This window comes from Lissotriton helveticus, chromosome 1_1 (assembly GCF_964261635.1).
Source record: "Lissotriton helveticus chromosome 1_1, aLisHel1.1, whole genome shotgun sequence".
Lineage (NCBI taxonomy): Eukaryota > Metazoa > Chordata > Amphibia > Caudata > Salamandridae > Lissotriton > Lissotriton helveticus.
In genome coordinates, this window is record NC_136057.1 from 693,892,434 (window position 1) to 693,913,796 (window position 21,363).

Genomic DNA, 21,363 nt, shown 5'->3' on the forward strand with positions numbered 1-21,363 from the left:
GCCATTGAGTATCTCACAGTGCCTGATCTGGGTCGTGCCTGTCTGCTGGGAGTCACAGTGCTTTGGATATTTGTTTCCATCTGGTGGTTGCACTGCACAAATAACAGAGGAGTCAGGTGCCCTCACTAGCTTCTGAAAGACAAGAGGTGTGCGTGCTCCAGCCCTGACTGCAGACTGGGTAAGTAGAAGCGGTGGGGAAATGTTTGCATACCATGTGGTTGGGTTAATAGCACTAACTTCTGAAGACACCTGAAACACCATTTAGATATCACTGCTAGTACCACATAGTACTATACAGAGAAGCTGGACACCCCTCCAGCCCCAGTGTTGGACATATACTACCTACAGAATTTGAAGAAGTGTGTAATTAGAAGCAGAGGGCTAAGGGACTCACATAGGCTCAACAGATTAAACCAAAGAGGAACGCCTCTCATTCCAGCAGTAGGTGATCTGCCATATTTAGCATTTCCAACCATGGAGTTGGGAATTTTCCTTACAACACTCTCTACTTGACTGGTGGACGTGGCTACAGAGGAAAACTGTGTTAAGGCAATTAGACTTTTCCTGGCTGTCCTGGTGCAACTGTCATTAGAAATGTAGGTACTGAAAATGTAACCCAAGCTAGGGGTATATTTTCATTACCTACATGACCAACATTCCTGATGTGCTGGGAGTCTTCTCCCAGCACAACAATAACATTTTCAATGCTTTCTACACAAGACCACCACAGTTTACATGGAGTCCTGCATAAATGTGGTACTGCCAAAAATTGTGAGGAGACAACATGCCTAACTTGAGCTGACACATTTTATTGGTGCCACTACAGCAGTCTTAGGATTAAGGTGTTTCACTACGCATAACACTGGTATACAGTGGTAAGCGTAAGGGACTACAGGCTATAAATAATACATATCCTGTCACTGCTCACCTCTATATCATTACTAAAGTGCAAAGGGAAATATTTTCACCAGTTCAAATCTCTCACTTTGGTCATCCGTACTCACTGAGCAAGTAAACCTCCTCATATTTCTGAAAGGGTAATTGTTATGTGGGCATCACCATCAGGTAAGGTAAAGAAGAGCGTTGACAGATTTTTCGTTCACCTTTGGGATTCTAAATGGCAAAGGCTCTCTGGTTAAGCGCGTACACCACAGTCCAACATCAGGTCTCCTAGTAGAATTGCTATAGTGGTAAACAAACCATACCAGAGAGACTGTGTCTTTGTAATTGTTTCTCTTCCATTAATGCTGCTCATTCATTTTTTCTGAAGAAAAAAATCTGAATCTACAAAATCATTGCACAAGTGTGTGTTTTCAAAAAAATATAACACTTCATCACGGCAAAATTGTTATCAATTGTTTATTACTGAAAACAAAATGGAAAATTATCTTTTCTGGCACATAAAACAATTATTTCTACAAAAAGGAAAGTCTAAAAATTTTACAAATAGTATTTTTCTCAAAAAATAAAAATTTACTTTAGTAAACTTATTTTGTGCTCTTTTCAGCACTGTCTGAAATAATCTGCCATAATCCCTGAGCAGAGACATATTTTAACACGTTTTGACATACTTTAAAAAAAAGGTATTTAAGTCTCCTACGATAGGACAAACTGGGATTTTTTTGTCAATCTTCATTCTTTTACTGTTGAAGAAACCCAGTTATTAGTGATAACTTTAAGACCATAGTAAGCTATGAATCAATTGTTTCAATGAACAAAAATAGAAGATTGGTTGCATCAAAAGAGCAAAGAGCAGGAAAAGAGACTAGAAATAGGCACCCAGCAAATTCCAATGATTGTGCAACAGTAACAAATCTGCTTGAAATCTGTCTTAAAAAGTAAGTTTGCATTTTAGACCAGTAAATGTAGAAGTGAATGCTGAAAGGGACCACCTCCTTCCAACTGTTGAAATACATATGTTGATATGCAATGATTTTAAATGTGCACTTTGTGAATACGCGAATAACTCAAACCCAAGTTTCCAGATTCAATAGTGATGTACGAGATTTTTACCCTAAATATATACAATTTATTTTTAAGATTCTGAAATACATTTTCAAAACTTGGGCAAGAGTGTTACAAGAATGCTTTCTTAGTGATCACCACTGCTTATAAATAAAAACCTTAGCCCCGATGCTGGGCTGCGACCTAATAAAAAACTATTTTTAAAAAGCAGCGGGGTGAAAAAAATGCATGAAGTACCCACTGCACCTTTGGTTGAGTGGAATTTCCCAGATTTCAGTATGTGTGTTGAGACACTCCACATCTGATCTGAACTCGTCCTACTCTGATCAATCAAAACCTTGAGTTTAAGGTCGCACCATCAATCAATGAGCCTTTTGAAACGTTCAGGTAAAAGACTGCAAGATGCTAGGTAGATGAACATAGGCAATTTACTTAGGCACATAAAAGATGCTTTGAAGATGGGCGCTTACCACTTGACATTGAGAAAGGTGAAAAATAATACTATACAGATTGTATGATGGGAGGAACAGAAAGAACAAGGGCTGTAACCCAATTCCTCAGATAGTGTCTAGAGAAAAATATAATGTGCAACTCAACCTACTAAAAATTATCAGTTGCAAAATAATTCATATCAAAAGAAATGTTTCCTCAAATTTGAGAAATCAACCTTCAATAAATAAATAAATAGATTACTGTATTTTCTCCAAGGATTACACAGTAATGGAATGCTACTCCATAACTGTCTAGTTCATCCTTATAAATCTGATTCGAAAAAACTTAAGAGAAACTGAGCTTCATCTATGACTGGCATGTAAGTTACTCAAAGTCTGACTTCTGATGGCAAGCTGAAGCTGGACAAAGCATTCAGTGATTGGCATAAAAGGCGGCAGGAACTAGAACTACACTGCCGATAAAATGGGTTATGTGTATAAACTCTGGCATACGGAGCAAAAAATAATGTAAATTTAACACCAATGTCTGTAAAGTATCCCTTATATATTACACAGTTCAGTAGGACTGCGTTTGTGCATTTGAAGCCACATGATTTTACTATTTGTTTAGACTCGTAGAAGATAATTATGTTAACATCATTGCCAATGTATTGACTCGGCCAATGATTCCGTCACTGACATTGGCCTCGACTGTAACTGACGAAAGACTTCCATGTAATACGGTAAGGACTCTACTGAATTCAGAGCAACCAAGTGATGCCTTCAGTCATGCAGCAATCCTGACTGACTATGGCAAAGTATTATTCCCTTTTTGGCAAAACTGATTTTAGCCACATTCCCATCAGGGTGCTTCTAGTTAAAGTAAATTAACATCTACTATTTACAGCACATCTCACTAGAAGAAAATGTGTGTAAAACAGAAGTTCATAGTCAGAAAAAGCCTCTCATATCAATTAGAGTAAAATAATGCATCTAGCTTGTGACTCTCTAACTCGATATGCTTTCGCTTTCACCTTTAAATCCAGACAAATGAGACATAAAGGGCAACTTAATCAACCTGCCTAGTGGTGATCTAGTAATGCTTGCTGAGCCTAAGGTCTATGTAAGGCATAGACAAGGAGCCAGTAAAAACGATTTTGGTAGCATTAGGCCAATCTTAATTCAAGGCCAATAACTATTTAGCACTTCTCTACAGACCAACCAAAATTAGTAAACAGCTAAAATGGAAGTCAAACAAAACATACATCAACGTGAAGTCTATTAAACTGAAAAAACAAATTATTGGATTTAGAGAAATAGGGTAGCACTTGGATAAACTATGCACACATTGCATGCATTTGGCCAAGTATATGTTTGAAGTGAAGGTCTCCGTTACTTTCAGGTGAACCATATACTTTGTTCGCTCGCTCTGTTTCACAGGCAGTGCATTTCCAATGATTGCAATGAGGCCATAAATGAATATTGTGTGGCTGAGCCCCAACAAGAAGACCAAAGTGCATAAATGCACCACTTTGTTGTGACCATTGCTAACACTTGTAAATCCTTCATAAGGTTCTCAAATACTAACTACCTCTCCTTTTTGGCAAAACTACAGCACCAGAAGCAGAATTATCTCCTAGCAGCAGTGGAGATCCGCAGATCTGTGCAGTTAGATTCAGTCTCATCTCGGAAAACTCAATTTTCCACAAACTATAATCTCTTCCCTTTGTTCTTCGTGTCACGTTTTGGAAGTTTTTAACCCTTGCTTTTCCATGATATTCCAAAGCTTGCGAAGATTTGATTGAGTGATGATATCGTCAGGTTTGAAGTGAAGAGCCCGAAGGTAGTTAGCTTCAGCCTCTACGAGTTTACCATTGAGGTGAAGAATGGCTCCAAGGTTCATCAAGGCTGCCGGGTACTAGAAAATAAAAAGTAATAGTAAATATTAAAATCTTCTTATGCTGTATAAAAACATTCTTTCAATATTTTTCGTGTTTGTGGGATCATATATGGGAGAAAATGAACAACTGTGCGCCAGTGACAAGGAGAATGTGAACATGTTGGCAAATGGAGCTGTACGGTGCTCATTTTAGATAATTTAAAAATATTTCTGCACTGAGAAAATTCAGAGCACACACAATAAATAAATTATACCAGCAAACAATTACAAAAAAACATGAGATGAACACTGGAGAGTAAATGCAGATTTAGTGTGCCACATAACACAAAACAGAATGTTCACATTGTGCTCTAAGCTCTCATGAGTATTCCATAGTAACATTATCAGCAATGGGGATCATCAACGTTTAGGATTGCAACTGGCTATTGTGAAACTGCAAAGCAGGTGGTTCAACAGTTTGTAATGCAAAATGCAACCTAAAAGACTTCTCTAAAAACCTTTTATTCAAAGATTCATCTTAGGTTCAGATTTATAGCTTGAAGAGAAAACATTCGACATCACTCTCAAATTCTACATGAAAACTATCATTAAGCTGGGCCAAGTAATAAGGACATTGAAAATGGAAGTGGGCAGCATGCCCTTTACATGAGATTCCACACTCTGTCTGGACAAATGCAGTAAAGCAACAGGTTTGTCCACCGTGTTTGAGAAAGATCAAGCCTCACTCCGTTATGACATCATCACAATGGCACTGGACAGGTCTTACATCCAAGGGAAAGCACAACACTACCTGCGAGAAGCACTCTCAACCCAAGGGCGAAAGAAAATCTTATTGTGGCTCAAAGGCCTTAGTATTTTGGATTTCAACTCAACATGGGCACGAAAGGACGGGGAAGTGTCCTGCCGGTTATGCAATTAGCACAAAGAATCTTGTCTCCACCTATCATGCGGTTGCCCCACTTTGGCCAATGAACGCCATAGGCTGCTATGGCTGATATTTAGTCTCAAGGAAGCAATGTCCTGTAAGGAAGCCTAGGATTTGTGTTTTACAGCAACAAACACCTGCCTCCTTGCAAGAGCGTGAAAATGTATGCATCTAATCAGAATTGCACTTGATGTTCACCTACTACCCTCACAAATTAGGGCGGGCGGCAATCATGAACAAGAGATCTTGCCAGTGCCCCTGCAGGCCAAGCATGAAACCAAAACGATGGACAACGACAATAACAACCCTACAACCAAGGCAGCAGCAGCAGGGCCCAGCAGTGGGAATAAATAGAACAACCATAATGGGCAGCCGCATTAGCACAACCGTAAACATGACAAGACATCTGACTTTAAGGTCCCAATGGTGCAACAATAACGCACCGCTATGCTCGAAGACAAAGATGGGATTACCAACGAAAGTGGCATCAGTATGTCTTGTGTTTTAGGCAATTAGGGGATGTGAGGACGCAAGGGTCCACAGGTTTTGTGTAACACCCGAGCAACTACAACAAAATAAATAAATAAATAAATCTCTTGCTCGACACTTTTAATGGATTTTAAGGAAACGTCACTGTGACAAAAAAGCAATACTTTGCCAGTTGGCAAAGGGATTTACCAATAACTGGGGTACTAGGAAGTTGGGTGTGCTTTAAGTTTTAAGGGATGGGTGGGTTTCAGGGAGGAGGGAGCTGGGGTAAAGGAGTGAAGATTATGTGCTTTTTAAACTGTAAAGATTTTAAATAATTGTACGGTTAATGAACTTACTTACGTAGTTGATTATGGCCCAAATGTGGTCATAATGTGTACTTTGTTGGGGTACAACTGTCCCACACTTGGGCTCAAACATGATTAGTTTGTTGGCTTCAAATGTGCCGAATTTAACTGCACAATGTTTTACTCCGTCGCTCAAACATCCAGCTATCGCACACCGGGCCAACAGTAATGCAAAGATCCACCAATGCATGAACAACACTTAGCTCTACAGACAAGGTGATATGGTAGTGAAACTGACGATGAAAGGGCTGCCTCACTGCCTGGATATCGAAAGCCACCCCAAAACTATATCCCTAGAAAAGAGTTTGCCCTAACAACCAATGACTCATGTAAAGGAACAGTGGCTACAGCTTCAAAACGCACAGTGCTAGGAAGATTCATTCTGCTTGATACCTACTCTCACTTCTTAGCAGTCGAGGTCGAACACAACTTCAGAGAAGTCATTCGAGCACAGGTCCTAACACTACCTGGATGGATGCAAGGTCCTGCTCGAAAGCAACTCCAAGATAGACGTGGCACCTTTGAAAACCATCTCCCATGCGACGGTGCAAGTGATCAAGGGACTTAGAAAGATCAATGGGATCACACTGACTCAATTGTTTGCCTCTGCCCAGCTGCAAAAACACTACAGACACTATGTGAAAAATGGACCATAGACCTGTATTATGAACTTGCAAATCTCTCAGTTTCCAACATGATCTCTTGCACAGGACAATGTTTCTTTGCAACTTGGGTTACGCTTGATGTGCACACATACATAGATACATTTGTATAACGTTTGCCCTTGGAACCTACATGTAGGATAGACTGCTTTCTGATGTTAGGAACAACTGCAACACCCTGTTATGGTTCGAATTTACTTGCAAAAATGTTCGCTACCTCGTCTTCCCAGGGGAAGAATGTAAGCTAGAATCATCCACTCTACCGGTTCTATTTCAATAGGAAGATGAGTCTCAAACAAACTTTATGATGTTGCTTTCAGCAATACAGCTTTCAGCATATACTGAATAGTCATCTATCTTTATTCATACGTATGTAGATCAGTCTAACATTCACAACGCACTCTGAAGTCTCTCTCAGTCATATTGCATAGATCATAAGCAAGGGAAAAGGCCCGCTGCCAACACAAAAAGAGAACTCAGACAACGACTGGCATCACTGCCATAGTTGAAATGGTATAGTTGGAAGGCTATTTCTTCTAATAATAATAGCATAACAAATACTTCCTAGTGAAATACATTTTCACCATAGACATACAACCAAATGAGCAGAATGTATGTCATTCATTGCTTTGAAAATAGAGTCCATGAGTTGCCATCTTTCCAAAATCTGTATTCCGAATATGTTCAAGTTGTAATAATATTTCATTTTGGATTTCTTCATTAAAACATCATATGAAAGTACACCTCAGTGTTTGATAATTCACCACACATTACAAAGTAACAATTATCAAATTGCATATTTCAAATAAAACCAATAGAAAAATCAACTAAAACAAGCATTCACAGAAATTTCTAGATGTACAAATACCAAAATAGCTTTCTTTCCGTGGCTGTTGAAGCATTCATCCAAAACGTATTAAAGGTGTACATAGGTCTTTTACTTCAGAAATAAAGATACAGTGTAGAAAGCAGGGCAGCCAACATTATTTGTGGTTGACATCCGCACTAGGGTCTTAAGGGTTGCCGTCCTTCATATGTTAATCAAGTTTTGGGCCTTTCCCATTAATATGCAAAATGTGTCCTTAATAATGAATCTTCACAATTTACCAATAGTATTGGAAAGTGTGATGGTTATGAAATTACAACATAAATTAGAACAGACGCAATGGCAGATGGCATTCGAAGTAATGTGGGCCGAGAACAAGCCTGCAACACATCTGGGGTATGTATGGTTTTAAAATTAGACTTCTCAACAGCTTGTGGGACAGGGGTGCATCAATGCTTAGAAATTAGGACGGCTATGCGGTACTGGAATCCACACTTCTACTTTGCAATTTCTTACAAGTGAGATCACCCCTTTTCCCAAATCAAAAGTACATCTTTTTTATTGTATGGAGAAATCATGTAGACAATCTATAATAAGAATCACTCATGTTGGTACCAAATGCTATTGGTTCAGGTGTTATATCTTAAAGGATATTTGTTTACCATTTATCCGTCCACACTTTAATATCTGAATGGGAGATGAGTAAGCACAAGATAAATACTGTTTTGTGTTCAATGTGACCATTAAGGATCTCATATGTAAATGATTTGACAAGGTTATAAATCATGGAAATGTAGCAGTCATTCACTTTCAAATGTGGGCATAATGTACAGATCCCATTTACCTACATAAAAAGATTTTTTATGCTAGCAACATTGCATTTCTCAGAGACTAAATATTCAGATGTTGGCAGCGATGTGTTTGTTGAAAGATTAGCGAACACCAGCATTCTTCCAAAGTGTGTAGTGCAATGCGCCAATTCAATTAAATGTTTGTTCCAAAACCCCTGAACGTGCCCGCCTGGTAAGATTATTTTTCCATTTGTATTTAACTGTAATCCAAATTGTCTCTTAGCACCGTCTTCCTTTGATATCGGCATGACTGACCTCTGATAACATATGTGGGAACAATTTGGAATGCATTTTGCAACTAACTTAGGGGCATTTACCTAGGTGCTGGCTTGTGCCTGCTTGAAACTGCCATAAGCAGTTCCTAGCCTCTTTTTAAGAGGGTAAAACCTAGAATTGGGTGTTTTAAAAAGAACCAGCCACTGCCTATTTCCATTGTTGAGGGCCCAGCTTACCTTCTGAGGAATGCTCTAGAGAATAACACTGGCGATGTTTGGAACCCCAAAGAATTATTTCTCAAAGGCAATCCATTTTTTTCATTTCCTCTTTCCTACTGTTCAAGAAAGAAAAGCTACAAGTTTCTATAATGCCCAACTACATCATTTACAAGCAGGCAGCCCAAGCAGACAATCCAAGCCATGATGGTGTCCTGGACTCTCATTTTGAACGCTGGGCAGGCTTAAGTCTCAAACTTCTAAGAGGAACTGAAAAGGCAGGAAACGTGATTGAATGCAGAACCCTCAAAAGCTGCTACATGCATGCACATACAAACGGACCTTGGCAAAGCAATGTTAACTATTTCACAGGATGTTAGTAGGGGGTATATGGTAAATATGTACTATAAAGGCCTATCACGCAATATAGCAATGGAAAACACTGCAGAAAATCGGTGTGGATAGAAGTCCTGATGACTCTTGACTGAGTAGAATTTAGAAAGCCTTGTCTGTGTACCGCAGGGGTGTCAGCTGAGAAGAGTAGTTGACTTCACAGAAGGTTTTAGTGTGGTGCAGGGCTCTCTTAAGAAGCTCTCTGTTGCAATATATACTGAAACAGCAGTTTCTGATGCATATGGTGTAGGTACTACGCCAGTAAGGACAATGCTGCATAATGCCGACGACCTGATCTGTCATTGTCCTAAGGCTGTGGAGGATATTTGTGAATTTCTGTTTTTTTACAATATTAACAATGTGCAAAATGTGGTTTTACACTCAATTACACAGGTCCACACTAGTATAGTATTGCTTAAACAAGTTTCCAAGACATACAAAAGTGTGTGTTTCCTGACTCTTGTTAACCAGGCCGCAAATAGGGCGTAGCAGCCATCTTTTCTAAAATGGATGCTTCCCCTTGCACGTTTCACTTAGCTATTCCTGCAGTATGAAGTCAAGCAGAGTCATTTTTGTTTGTTTTAAAGGTCTTGAATCATGTGTCTAGAGATACACAGCACTAGCTGCACCAACAAGGGTGAAAAACTATAGACCAGTGATACTCAAAGTACGGCTCAGGGGCCACATGCTGCCCTCCAGACATTTAAAAGTGGCCCCAGGTGAACGGCAGCATTGGACTCCTGTTTACTGGACGCAGCAGCAGCAGCCTTAAAAATATGTAAAATAAAAGTTTTAACACGTGTGTTCAAGTACAGATAAATTCTCTTCAAATTCAAAAACTGTACTTCATTAAGATGCAGAACCGCTTTACTTTAGTATATCAGATTATATCCGTGTATTGAGAAATATATTTTTTTTAAATGACAATTTCAAACACGGATTTAGAAACATTAGGGCTTCCAACCACCCTGACAAACATAACAATGCTAATAGTGAACTAAGAAGCAAGTTAGTTGTTATGTGAACCCTTTGGTATATGTGATAATAAAATAAAAGGAGGGAAAGTGAAATAAAACAATTGCCCACGATCACACAATTTGGGCAAGTGAGAAAGCCGGAATTGATTCCGGACTTTCTGGTTCCACATTTTGTAATTGAGCCACTAATAATAATACCAATCTTTATTGCGTCATTCTTTATAAAACCATTGCAATACCGTACACAATAAAACATTGGTAAAATTCATGAAGTGTGTGCAATTAGTAATAAACAAACAATTCCAGCCTCACATCAAGAAAACCATATGATTAAGATGTTATGAGGAGAATTGCAAAGGGGTCACCCTTCCTGCTCTATTGCATAAAATAGGCTAAAATAAGCCTCTACGCCAGAGAGTCTGATGGATCAGTGGCGAGAAGGAGTTTATAGCTTAAGCCCTATACAAGGGACCTGTTCCAAATGTGAAATTGAGCCACTAGCTATACAAGCATTTCTTCCCTTACTCCCACCTTTATCCCTCTTCCCAAACCACGACCCTGCTAGCATCAGTGTAGCCCTTGGTCACACCACATACCTTTTTGGCCCCCAGGAAATATGTTTGCGAGTACCCATGCTATAGACTGTCGCTGAAGTAAGTGTTATCATATACTGCATTTACCATGATGCATTGGGGTGAACTGTGTGCTGGGATGTGAGGCAGTGTGCTCCCACCCTCTTTTTGATTGAAAAGGCTCTCTTTAGCTAATGAGCTCTGGCTGATGCACCTGCGTCCAGTGAATGGTACAGAGTGCTGAAATAACTTTGGGCACCATTTCCAGCACCCCCAAAGCAATGTCTAGATCTCTGCTGAAGGAGGACAACTTTCCTGAGGCTGCAACAAAGGTGAAAAACATAGGGCTGCCACTGAAGTATCATGCACTGCATTTACCATGATGCATTGAGGCAAACTGAGATCTGGGAGTAAGGCAGTGTGCCTTCAACCTCTCCTAGCCCCTTTTTGGTTCCCAAATGTCATTGCAAACCTTTTCTTGTGACCAAGTCAGAGGATAAAGAGAACATTTTCAGCAGTTTCTTACCCTTTAAAATGTCTCTAGCAAGCCAACATTCTAGAATCAAGAGGCTTTGATCAATTAAGGCAAAAAGAGGCTTCCCCATAAGATGTGCAGTCTGTATGTTTATCTAATAGGCAATAGGAGAAACGAAGCTAGAGCAAGGCACAGATTTTAACCCGTTAAGTGCTGCCGTCGGCCGTTGAACGTTCGGAGCACTACCTGGCTGGTGCTGCGCACGTTCAACGGCCGACGCAGCCCCGCCCATTTTTTAAAACGGCCGCACTGCCGCGAAAAAACGGCCGCGGTTAATGGGTTAAGGAAAAGGAACTTTTGAACACTTACGGGAGGGGCAGATATAGAAAACCGCAAGTGTGTCAAAAGACATTTTACTCAAGACTCCAGAGGGAACGCCTCTCCCCATCCCCATCAATGTATTTATTTATTGGGTTTTAAAGAGTGCATGTATTAACTCACTAGGGGTATCCTGGCTCTAGAAAAACAATAAAAAAACAATCTCCAGCTACTACAAAATGTTGATTGCTGCAAGGAAGAGGTAAAAAACCAATGTATGTGAGAGCAGGTCTATGTAGAGAGAAGGGGCACTTTTGCCAGGTTTTAGTGAGGGAATCCGAGGAGGAAGTCATGGTGAGGGGGTGTGCCAAAAAAGACTGTCGCATCAGGCGCCACCAGCGCTGAAGCCAGCCCTAACTGTACTATGCGTGGTGTTGGCAACAGCTAAAGCTGTAGAAACTGGATGAGAGAAATGTGTGTAATGTCATAATCTGAAGCTGCCCGGCGTGGTGCTTCAACTGAGTAGCAGACTACAAGGGCTACAGAGGTTGGAAATTGGCTCCTTTAGCCAGTCATGGATGTGTCTTCTTGTATAGTCATTAGCCTTGGTGTAGTGGCTTTGGCACTAATAGGGGGAAACTACTGTATTGGAATTACACCTAACATTCTCCTTGAATATAAAAGTGCATTCTGCTACAGTACGTATCAGTGCCTGGAGTAATCACTTTATCCTGCACCATACAGATTCAAGTTGCTCCCTCAGCCCACTTTCACATTGGTGCCACTGGCACAAACTGGGACTGTACACCCTATTGCTGATAGTGCACCGACCATAGGGCAGAAAGGAACTAGCAGCCCCTCCTTATTTCACAGTGCAGGAGGCACCCACCTGAACTTCAACAAGAGGGCAGTGAGTGACTGCGCCCAACCGTAGGAGGATATATGTGGTTTCCATGGGACCCTATTCACCCCTTTCAGTGAGCTGCCCTAACGGAATACACTGAGAGTGTACCACCTTTTTGCAACGCCCAGTTAGGGTACCGCCTGAAGTGCTCTTCTTCTGCGCCCAGGACCATAATTTAGTGCAAGCGCTGAGGCAAAATGTTACTAGCCCCTTGCAAATGAGGGAACACCTTTTCAAGATAGCGCCAGCACTGTTTGTTCACTCTCGGTCTTACTATTACAGAATGAGCTGCACAAGACTCTGCATTTTTTTCTGTACTATCGCAATGACCCCATGGCCGGAATGTGAACAGCAACCAGCCCTGGCAGTCTGCTCGACCAACCCTCGTAGTAGGGGCAGATATTGCAGCACTGCTACAAAACAGTCCCCCAGTAAGAAAACCGGCCCCCACCCTTCCGGCCCACTGGGAAAACTTCCGGTGCCCGCTACGGCCAGTCTGGCCCCGAGTGACCTGAGGGTGCAAAATAACAGCGCACATGCACCCCAAGAGCCACAGAATATAATATGACCCCCTAGTGTTTGGGGTAAAAGTAAAGTCAACTGGGGTGTCTGAAGGAGTGGTGAGGATTTGTAGTGAATATTTAGTGGCTATTTGAGAGGCAGCTCCTAGGAGTACTGTCCCCGAAATATGAAACGTGTTTCTTGCAAGGTTCACAGTTTAAATCTTTCAGAGAGCAACCAGACTTAGATTGAAATAATATACCCTTCTATTAAATCTATGACATGCTGAAATTCTAGCCAAGTGAAAGGCACAATGACCACACAACCACTTCACTTTACTTTGACTCGTTTGTAGCTTCTGTCCTAAACGTAAATACATTAAAAAATGAAAAGTATCAAAGGCCCTATAACACTCTGCAGTCAAGCCCTTCCTTTAGTGCAATGTACAGAATGAGTGGTCTACTTACAAAATATGTAACTTCGGAGGTCAGAATGACACCCCGCTGATTTATACAAACTACATGGATCTCTGGAATCTACAATAAAGTGTGGCATTTTCATCCCCACAGAAGGGAAATATATTGAGTGGACAACCAGTCTGGTACTTCTAGGCCAGCAGGCTACCAACAGTTTTGACTAGGGCTCACCTGGCTGGAGATCCTTCACTTTTGGGAGCCGTCGGGAACATGACATACTAGTGGCATAAAACACCTTCTCAAAATGTCTTTTGGTCTACAGGACAAAGGGAAAATCTGGGCCTTAAAAAGCTTGCATAGGTTCTGCCCAGGTCACCATCTTTAATGATGTTTTCAATTGCTATTGTACTCTTTTATCCTACATAGATAATAGTATGTACTACTCAGGCCTTTGAAATGCTGCAAAGAAAGGCCTGCTCATACTTCACCATCTGGTTTATTTGGCCGATTGTAAATATACTCTTTTGATGTAAATAAACAATGCCCCGCAGCCCAAATGGGTAGGCTGGTGATGTCTACATTCATTTAAGTAAGTGAGAAACCCAAAGACCTGCCAAAGGTAATTAAATCCTAAAACAGAGATCAGAAGAAACCTAGAAACATCCAAAACTTTAATAAGACCACCTTCTATACCTCCAACACAAAAGGGGGAAGGAAGCCCACTAGACCATGTTCAAAGAACACTTACTATCATGACACATTTTGTCCACCATAAGCGTGGAAGGGTATACTCAGATGTGAGTCCCTTGCTCATTGCACCATCAGGATTCAAGCAAGCCGGGCCGACGACGCCTGAAATGGCAGAAACCGGTCCCCGGAAGCTTGTTTCCTTCCCAGTACAAGAATTGGCTTGGTAGTTTGGTTTGCCCTGTTCCCATCATGCACTGGGACAGGAACAGACTAATTTGCATATAGCCAAGTTCTGAGCTGGGATGGTGCAGTGAGCTAAAAAACGGTGATGGATCAAGCCCTGATCTTTGGACTGGGTAAGAGTGGTCTGCTTAATTCAGGCACTCTGTTCATCACCACCCCCTTTTCTGAATCATTTTGTCCACCATAAGCGTGGAAGGGTATACTCAGATGTGAGTCCCTTGCTCATTGCACCATCAGGATTCAAGCAAGCCGGGCCGACGACGCCTGAAATGGCAGAAACCGGTCCCCGGAAGCTTGTTTCCTTCCCAGTACAAGAATTGGCTTGGTAGTTTGGTTTGCCCTGTTCCCATCATGCACTGGGACAGGAACAGACTAATTTGCATATAGCCAAGTTCTGAGCTGGGATGGTGCAGTGAGCTAAAAAACGGTGATGGATCAAGCCCTGATCTTTGGACTGGGTAAGAGTGGTCTGCTTAATTCAGGCACTCTGTTCATCACCACCCCCTTTTCTGAATCATTTTGTCCACCATAAGCGTGGAAGGGTATACTCAGATGTGAGTCCCTTGCTCATTGCACCATCAGGATTCAAGCAAGCCGGGCCGACGACGCCTGAAATGGCAGAAACCGGTCCCCGGAAGCTTGTTTCCTTCCCAGTACAAGAATTGGCTTGGTAGTTTGGTTTGCCCTGTTCCCATCATGCACTGGGACAGGAACAGACTAATTTGCATATAGCCAAGTTCTGAGCTGGGATGGTGCAGTGAGCTAAAAAACGGTGATGGATCAAGCCCTGATCTTTGGACTGGGTAAGAGTGGTCTGCTTAATTCAGGCACTCTGTTCATCACCACCCCCTTTTCTGAATCATTTTGTCCACCATAAGCGTGGAAGGGTATACTCAGATGTGAGTCCCTTGCTCATTGCACCATCAGGATTCAAGCAAGCTGGGCCGACGACGCCTGAAATGGCAGAAACCGGTCCCCGGAAGCTTGTTTCCTTCCCAGTACAAGAATTGGCTTGGTAGTTTGGTTTGCCCTGTTCCCATCATGCACTGGGACAGGAACAGACTAATTTGCATATAGCCAAGTTCTGAGCTGGGATGGTGCAGTGAGCTAAAAAACGGTGATGGATCAAGCCCTGATCTTTGGACTGGGTAAGAGTGGTCTGCTTAATTCAGGCACTCTGTTCATCACCACCCCCTTTTCTGAATCATTTTGTCCACCATAAGCGTGGAAGGGTATACTCAGATGTGAGTCCCTTGCTCATTGCACCATCAGGATTCAAGCAAGCTGGGCCGACGACGCCTGAAATGGCAGAAACCGGTCCCCGGAAGCTTGTTTCCTTCCCAGTACAAGAATTGGCTTGGTAGTTTGGTTTGCCCTGTTCCCATCATGCACTGGGGCAGGAACAGACTAATTTGCATATAGCCAAGTTCTGAGCTGGGATGGTGCAGTGAGCTAAAAAACGGTGATGGATCAAACCCTGATCTTTGGACTGGGTAAGAGTGGTCTGCTTAATTCAGGCACTCTGTTCAGCACCACCCCCTTTTCTGAATCATTTTGTCCACCATAAGCGTGGAAGGGTATACTCAGATGTGAGTCCCTTGCTCATTGCACCATCAGGATTCAAGCAAGCCGGGCCGACGACGCCTGAAATAGCAGAAACCGGTCCCCGGAAGCTTGTTTCCTTCCCAGTACAAGAATTGGCTTGGTAGTTTGGTTTGCCCTGTTCCCATCATGCACTGGGACAGAAACAGACTAATTTGCATATAGCCAAGTTCTGAGCTGGGATGGTGCAGTGAGCTAAAAAACGGTGATGGATCAAGCCCTGATCTTTGGACTGGGTAAGACTGGTCTGCTTAATTCAGGCACTCTGTTCACCACCCCCTTTTCTGAATCATTTTGTCCACCATAAGCGTGGAAGGGTATACTCAGATGTGAGTCCCTTGCTCATTGCACCATCAGGATTCAAGCAAGCCGGGCCGACGACGCCTGAAATGGCAGAAACCGGTCCCCGGAAGCTTGTTTCCTTCCCAGTACAAGAATTGGCTTGGTAGTTTGGTTTGCCCTGTTCCCATCATGCACTGGGACAGGAACAGACTAATTTGCATATAGCCAAGTTCTGAGCTGGGATGGTGCAGTGAGCTAAAAAACGGTGATGGATCAAGCCCTGATCTTTGGACTGGGTAAGAGTGGTCTGCTTAATTCAGGCACTCTGTTCAACACCACCCCCTTTTCTGAATCAGCAGTACCAAACAGCATTCCCCTTCACACTCATTCACCCCACAGAGCCATTCCCCCACCCTGATCCCAGTCAGAGCAAGACCATTCAGAGGTAATTTGCAGAAACCTTCGGGCTTAAAAACCAAGGACCAGATGTACTGACACATGTCCTCTTAGCAATCCCTACGAATCGGCCCCTTGAACAAGGACAATTGAATTGTAAAGCTGTATTTGATGTTATCCCTAATGTTTTACAGCTAAAAAAAATGCAGCCTGGCATGAAGCTCAGATCAAAATAAATCAAGTTAGTTGAGCTGTATCGCCGGCTCTACTGCTGAAGATATTACTGTGTATACCTGACCAGAGAGATCATTTCCCAGTCCTGGGTTCCTTGACAATCAAATGCATTCTGGAAGTAGCAGCCTTAGTTCACTTTGATTAAACTCTATGGATTAACACACAGAACAACAATGGGTAGTAAAACTCCACGACTACAGCATGCGGGGCCTGTTCGCCTGTGTGGAGTGCTCAAGCATCACTGCTGATGCCCATGTTCAAACCCATGCATGTGCGCAAAAGGTTTGCACTGCTACTGTCAGTGCTGTGTGCGGGGCTATTGCATTAAAAAAATGTAGCCTGTACAGGCGCTGTGTCTGGGCGACACTCGCAGCTCTGCTGTGAGAGAAGGGTTTGTGCTTAAGTACAGGGCTTTAAGTGGGATGAAAAAACTGGGGGGTCTCTCAAAGGGGCGTCGTCAATTTAATTAAGGGCGTGGTTTAAAACACCTAAGCTAAAAATCTGTGCCTAGCATAGTGTGCCGCCCAACTTGTATTTTGCTATTTCTGTCATTGCATCCAGATGTATGCAGATATGATACAACAAGTAACATCATACCTATAACAAGTCAGGACAATTGGCTTTGTCAATGGTTGTTTGTTGCGTAAGATAAATAAGCAGCAACTATAGCTTGTATAGAATATTGAAAAAGCTTCCACTTAAAGCCCTGGTGACACAACGACAATGTTGCTGCTCCTGAGTTTCAAGAAGAGAAGGAAAATCCATAGAGAAAATGACTCTCTTTAAAGGATTCCCTTCCCCTACAACGCTCACCTGACATGACGTCATGCCGTAACTTCTCCACTAGTGAGAAGTGTTAACAGGGTCACATGGACGTGCCTGCTGCCACTGCAGTCCGGAAACAGACCACCTATGCCAGGGCACAAAACAGAGCCCGATAGGGACCCGTTCCGAGGCTTCCTTTAAAAAACTGCAGGTGCTTACTTAGCACCGGTGAGACGCGGCCCACTTAAAGCCCTGCTTAAGTATAGTAAACACTGCTGCTGCCAAGGTGGGCTGTGTAGATGGGGGCAGCATACACTGCTGATGCAATGAGCTGCTTGTCTGTGGGTGAGGAAATCAGGCACTGCTGACACGACAGAGGTTGTGGTGCGCGTGCGTGCGCAAGTAAATGAGCATGCTAGCAAGTCAGTGTTGGGAAGTTGCCCTGGTGTGGCGCGCCGTCCTGGCCTGTGTTATGGGACGCTTGCACTGCTACTGTCCACATCGCACCTATTTGGTGTATTATGGCGAATCTTGAGTTAAAAAATAAAACACAAAAAAGTAAGTGTCTTTTTTTTGTTTTTTTGTTACTGCTAGTTCTGTTTGGACAAGATTCGCCGATAAAACGGACAAATGACTAGACGTTTAGAGTGTTTTCCGCTTCTTTTTCGTGCTGATGGCAGCTCTCTTTTAGGTTGCGTCTTTTGTTTACAATGCTCAAGAGTCGTGGTCGGTGGTACAAAAGAGGAAACAATGTTGGGCATCGATACTGGACACACGCTGCCAAGCCCCTCTGCGTCGGTGGCTTCCAGTATCTGCTGAATATTTAGATCAGATGTACACCAATACAAACGCTCTCCCTTTTCCACCTCACTCCACACCCCCCGAAGCAATCTGCATGTTTTAAGTTAGCAGAGGACCTTTTCTGGCAGGGACCAGGGTTCACTGAGAGGACTACGGTAATTATTTTTCTCAGACTTTAACGAATTCCCAAAATTGAATTCTAACACACAGTTTAAAGACACCGAAGACTTAGAGGGCCAAGAGCTGGGTTAACATTTGGCGTGTCACTCATAATTACACAGCGCTTATAACTGCTGGAAAAATCAAAGGTCCTCTGAGGTCATGACCTCTATTAGCCAGCTGCAAACAGCAATGCCAGACACCACTTGTAAATAACTGCCTTGCCGTGAGGAAGAGCAGCCCCTTCACGAGCATGGCTCTTTCCCATTAAATGTGCCCGCTCGATGCGTGTAATCTCACTACCAAATGCATGCCAGGGTGGTGCCGAAACAAAGGGAGTAGGGTAAATCTACTTGACCTAAACATTGCTTGGCGTTTGCATTTTTATGCTTTTTTTGGCAGAAACGTGAATTCCTAATAAGAATGAAAGTGTATGAGTGAGAAAATTTCAAAAGGGCAGAATACCACTTTATTAAACAAACAACAAGGGACTGTGCAACCTAGATGAAACTACTGGGATGGCAAGGTGGGGTGGGGTGATGTGTGTGAATTCATGGAAAACGAAAACTGAGAAACCACATTGGAGGAAACCAAACCATGGAAAACAATTTTAAGGAAATACAAACAAATAGGAATTTAAAGGAAATCTTTTAAAGGAAGGATTATTTTAAGGAAAAATACAAAATTACACTAAACTTGGATGGAGTTTAGGACTATTGTTGGGTTCTTGGTTTCAGGGATGGGTAGTGTTTAGGGTGATGAGGGTTTTTTTAGGGGGCAGGAATAATTGGAGTTCAGGCACAGAAAGAGGTTCTTAGGATTCATAGATGGGTGGAGTTTAGGGGGTGCTGAGTGATTTTTAGGGTTCACGGATGAGTGGTGCTTGGGTGTGGGAGGTGTTAATTTTCAGGGATAGGTGGAGTGTAAGGGTGTTGAGGGGTTCTAGGGTTCATGGATGGGCAGAATTTAGGGCTTGTGAGAGTTTTAAAGGTTCAAATATTTCTAGCGGCTGGGATGGGGATTAATTTATAGGGTTTATAATGGGGTGAACTTTAGGGTGACGGGGATTTTAAGGATTCAGGGATGGGTGGAATTTAGATGTAGAAAGGGGTTTTTAGGGTTCAGGGATGAGTCGTTTAGGGCGATGAGGTGTTCTTATAGTCATGGATGGCTGACGTTAAAGGGTGGTGCAAGTTTTTTAGGGTTCAGGGATAGGGGGCGTTTTGGTGTGCTGACATGTTTTTAGGGTAATGGGATAGGTGGGATTTATACGTAGAAATTGATTTTTAGGGTTCAGGAATGGATGAAGCTAGGGGTAGTGAGTAATTTTATGGTTCTGGGATGGTGGATAATTGGGGTAGAAGGACTTTTAGGCTTCAAGGATGAGTGTAGTTTAGGTGTGGTGCTGGGCTTCAGGTGGTAGGGAATGATGGTGTTTAGAGGTTATGAGGGGTCCGTGATGGATGGGGGTTACGTGTGGTGATAGGTCAATGAATTAAAAGCATGTGAACTAATTCTAGGTCAGGACCGGAGGCGAGGATTATGCTATTCTTTCTCCACTTTATTGAATAGCAGCCATTTAAAGTTAAACCAAACAAACTACTATTCCCATGAAACATCGGGAATAACACAAGCAAAATGATAGTGTCCATGGGCAGAGTGTCCCCTTCATGCACCAATCACAGTGTCCCTAGGTATTGGTAGCCCTTCGTCACTGTCCATTCCTCCTCTTTCTTCGCTGCTTGCAGCCAGATAATTCATGCTTTTCTCACTCTCAGTACATTTGTGTATTGTGACTGTTTTTCTGCTATTGTGACTGGTTTCATAGTGTCAGATGTTTGAATTGTGCTCTGCGCTTTAATTTAATGCGTGTTATTGTGCCTGCTTGGGTTTTCACGTGGGTGTTTTCCCTCAGGCATTTCTTCTTCAGGGTAGCGCATCGTCTGTTTCCGATTGTGCGCCCTTTGTAATTCCCTGCTTTTTGATTTCTGGCGTTTGTGGTTTCCTTTCGCGAGTCAGCCGCTCCTCAGCTGACTCGCGTTCGGCCGTGGGAGCGATTCCCTCCCTAGCGGCTTTGTCACCGTGCGGCTGCATTGTACTCCTCCGGCCGCTAGAGGGAGTCTTGTGTCCTCGGCACGGCGGGCGCTCTGGAGATTCCGCGCATTCTGCGCTGCAGTCTCCAATCGCGCCGCCGAGCCTGAGCCGCTTGTGCCTGCCTTATACCCGCGTGGTCTGTTTTCTGCCATTAGGAAGCTTCATTTAATAAATATGCCCCGCGAACGCCCGTTTGGGTATGTAGCTGCCATCAGGCAGTTTTTCATGGTCGCTGTGTACCGCCTGGGGGTCCGTATTTTTAGGCCTTTGTGATGCTCTCCTTGAGTCTGTAGTGCAGGTTTTCCTGCTGGGGCCAGTAGGCAGGCTGCCCTCTAAATCATACCAGGGGTGTTGGGTCCCAAGGCTTGGCCCTCATAACGCGGGCACTGTGCGCAGAAAGTGTAGGCTGTCACCCAGCCCTCTGTAGCCTGAGGTAACCCTCTTTGTCTATCTACCCCACTTACTTGGATTCTAATCTTCGCCTGGTCCTAATAATGTCATACCAGGATGATGGTTACCAGTGGGAGGAGGACCCACTAACAGCACTCCAGTGGAATGACGATTTCTATGATGCGGTGGGCGCATCCATATATATAAGGCGGTGGAACAGGCTATGGTGCCTTTAGAGGACCGCCTTTACCACCGAATTGAACGGGCCTGCGACCAGCTGACCAAAGCCGCCCAGGCCATTCCGGCCACCCAACCTTCCAACGG

The 21,363-nt window shown here is 43.0% G+C and overlaps 1 protein-coding gene across 2 annotated transcripts in view; it reads right to left on the reverse strand.

The window, feature by feature from the left end:
• Nucleotides 1-1,345: 1,345 nt before the first annotated feature.
• TMTC2 (transmembrane O-mannosyltransferase targeting cadherins 2) overlaps nucleotides 1,346-21,363 on the reverse strand; it is a 728,331-nt gene continuing 708,313 nt past the window's right edge. For both annotated transcript variants that reach the window (XM_078674225.1, XM_078674226.1), the window contains exon 12: nucleotides 1,346-4,314. In XM_078674225.1, the coding sequence (XP_078530351.1) occupies nucleotides 4,135-4,314 (180 nt within the window). In that variant the 3' untranslated portion in view covers nucleotides 1,346-4,134. The remainder of the gene's footprint in view (nucleotides 4,315-21,363) is intronic.